The sequence below is a fragment of the Myotis davidii genome, unplaced genomic scaffold (genome assembly GCF_000327345.1).
Source record: "Myotis davidii unplaced genomic scaffold, ASM32734v1 scaffold355, whole genome shotgun sequence".
NCBI lineage: Eukaryota > Metazoa > Chordata > Mammalia > Chiroptera > Vespertilionidae > Myotis > Myotis davidii.
Genome location: NW_006286818.1, coordinates 279006 through 280392, shown reverse-complemented (window position 1 = coordinate 280392; position 1387 = coordinate 279006). Strand labels below are relative to the sequence as shown.

Below are 1387 nucleotides of genomic sequence, written 5' to 3'. Positions count from 1 at the left end.
TAACCCTCAGTCATCCCCTCTCACCAGTCCCTCTTTACTTTACCTTCCTGGGCCAGAGCCAGGACAGGCGCTGGACCTCAGTCCGCTCGGCCTCCTCTCCCTCCCGCAGAAGCCTCCCCGGCGGACCCCTCGGTGAGCACCCCCAGCGCCGGCCCCGCCTTCACCGAAGTGTTCGGGAGGAAGAGGAAGAAACGCACCAGCATTGAGACCAACATCCGCCTGACCCTGGAGAAGAGATTCCAGGATGTGAGTGGCCCCTTGGGGCGGAGCGGGGGGCGAGGCACGTGTGGGCGAGCGGGCGGCACGTGTGGGCGGGCGAGCGGCACATGTAAGCCCCTTGGCACCAACCCCTGGGCATCAGACGCCTGTTGTGGGAAGAGGCTAGAGAGCACACACTCCCCTCTGTAGTCACCCAGGTGTGTGAGTGACAGTCTGCCTGTTATCTCACATCCCAGGAACTTCCTCCCCCACTGACCCTTCTTGCCCTGATGCCTATTTGGGGCCCATTGCCCCTTCCACTGGGAGATTTAAAGAATGGAATATTGCCCTGGCTGGTGTGGCTCAATGGATAGAGCATCGGCCTGCAGACTGAAGAGTCCCAGGTTCGATTCCAGTCAAGGGCACACACCTGGGTTGTGGGTTCAATCCCCAGTAGGGGGTGTGCAGGAGGCAGCCCATCAACGATTCTCTCTCATCATTGATGTTTCTATCTCTCCTTCTCCCTTCCTCTCTGAAATCAATAAAACTACATTTTTTTTTAAAAATGGGATACGGATTCCCAGAAAAGAGTGTAGCTCTTTGTTCAGTTGAAATAGAGGGAGCACAGCCAGGGCATTGTACAGAAACTCTTTACTTTCTGTGCATTGTGTTATATTTTTCAAATTATAAATGTAATAAATGCTTATTGTGCACAATTAGGAAAAGACAGGGATGGAGAAGAAAAAAAAATTGTCAAATGCCATCTAAATGTGTTTCCTTCTATTTCTCTTTTCCACACACATTTAAATACCTGCAATCATATTACATACATACAGATTTTAACGAGGAGCCAAAGCATACTCTTGAACCTGTATGTGGAAGCTAATAATATCAACTGTGTCCCCCTGGGAGCTGGGGGAGAGAAGAGAGGAAAACAGGTTTGGTCCAAAGAGCTTCTAATCAGGGTCCTTAGGTACCGCTCCAGAGCCTGCGTCTCCATCACACAGGCCCCGCGGAGGTGCCTGTGGTCTCCACCCGCCACGCAGGCCCAGGCCGGCCGCCCTTAGGCAGAGGCTACAGTGCATCTGGTCAAGGAGCTGGAGGCTGCTTCCTGCTGGCAGGACCCCAAGAGCTGGCTTTTCCTTCTGATTTGGTTTCTCAGAGCAACGGGGGGTGGGGGTGGGGTGGG

General features: G+C 53.4%; 1 protein-coding gene across 4 annotated transcripts in view; it reads left to right on the top strand.

Annotated features, from left to right (window-relative positions):
- POU2F3 (POU class 2 homeobox 3) overlaps positions 1-1387 on the top strand; it is a 90082-nt gene that overhangs the window by 77152 nt on the left and 11543 nt on the right. For all 4 annotated transcript variants that reach the window (XM_015560645.1, XM_015560646.1, XM_006758720.2 and 1 more), the window contains one exon: positions 110-246. In XM_015560645.1, the coding sequence (XP_015416131.1) occupies positions 110-246 (137 nt within the window). The remainder of the gene's footprint in view (positions 1-109; positions 247-1387) is intronic.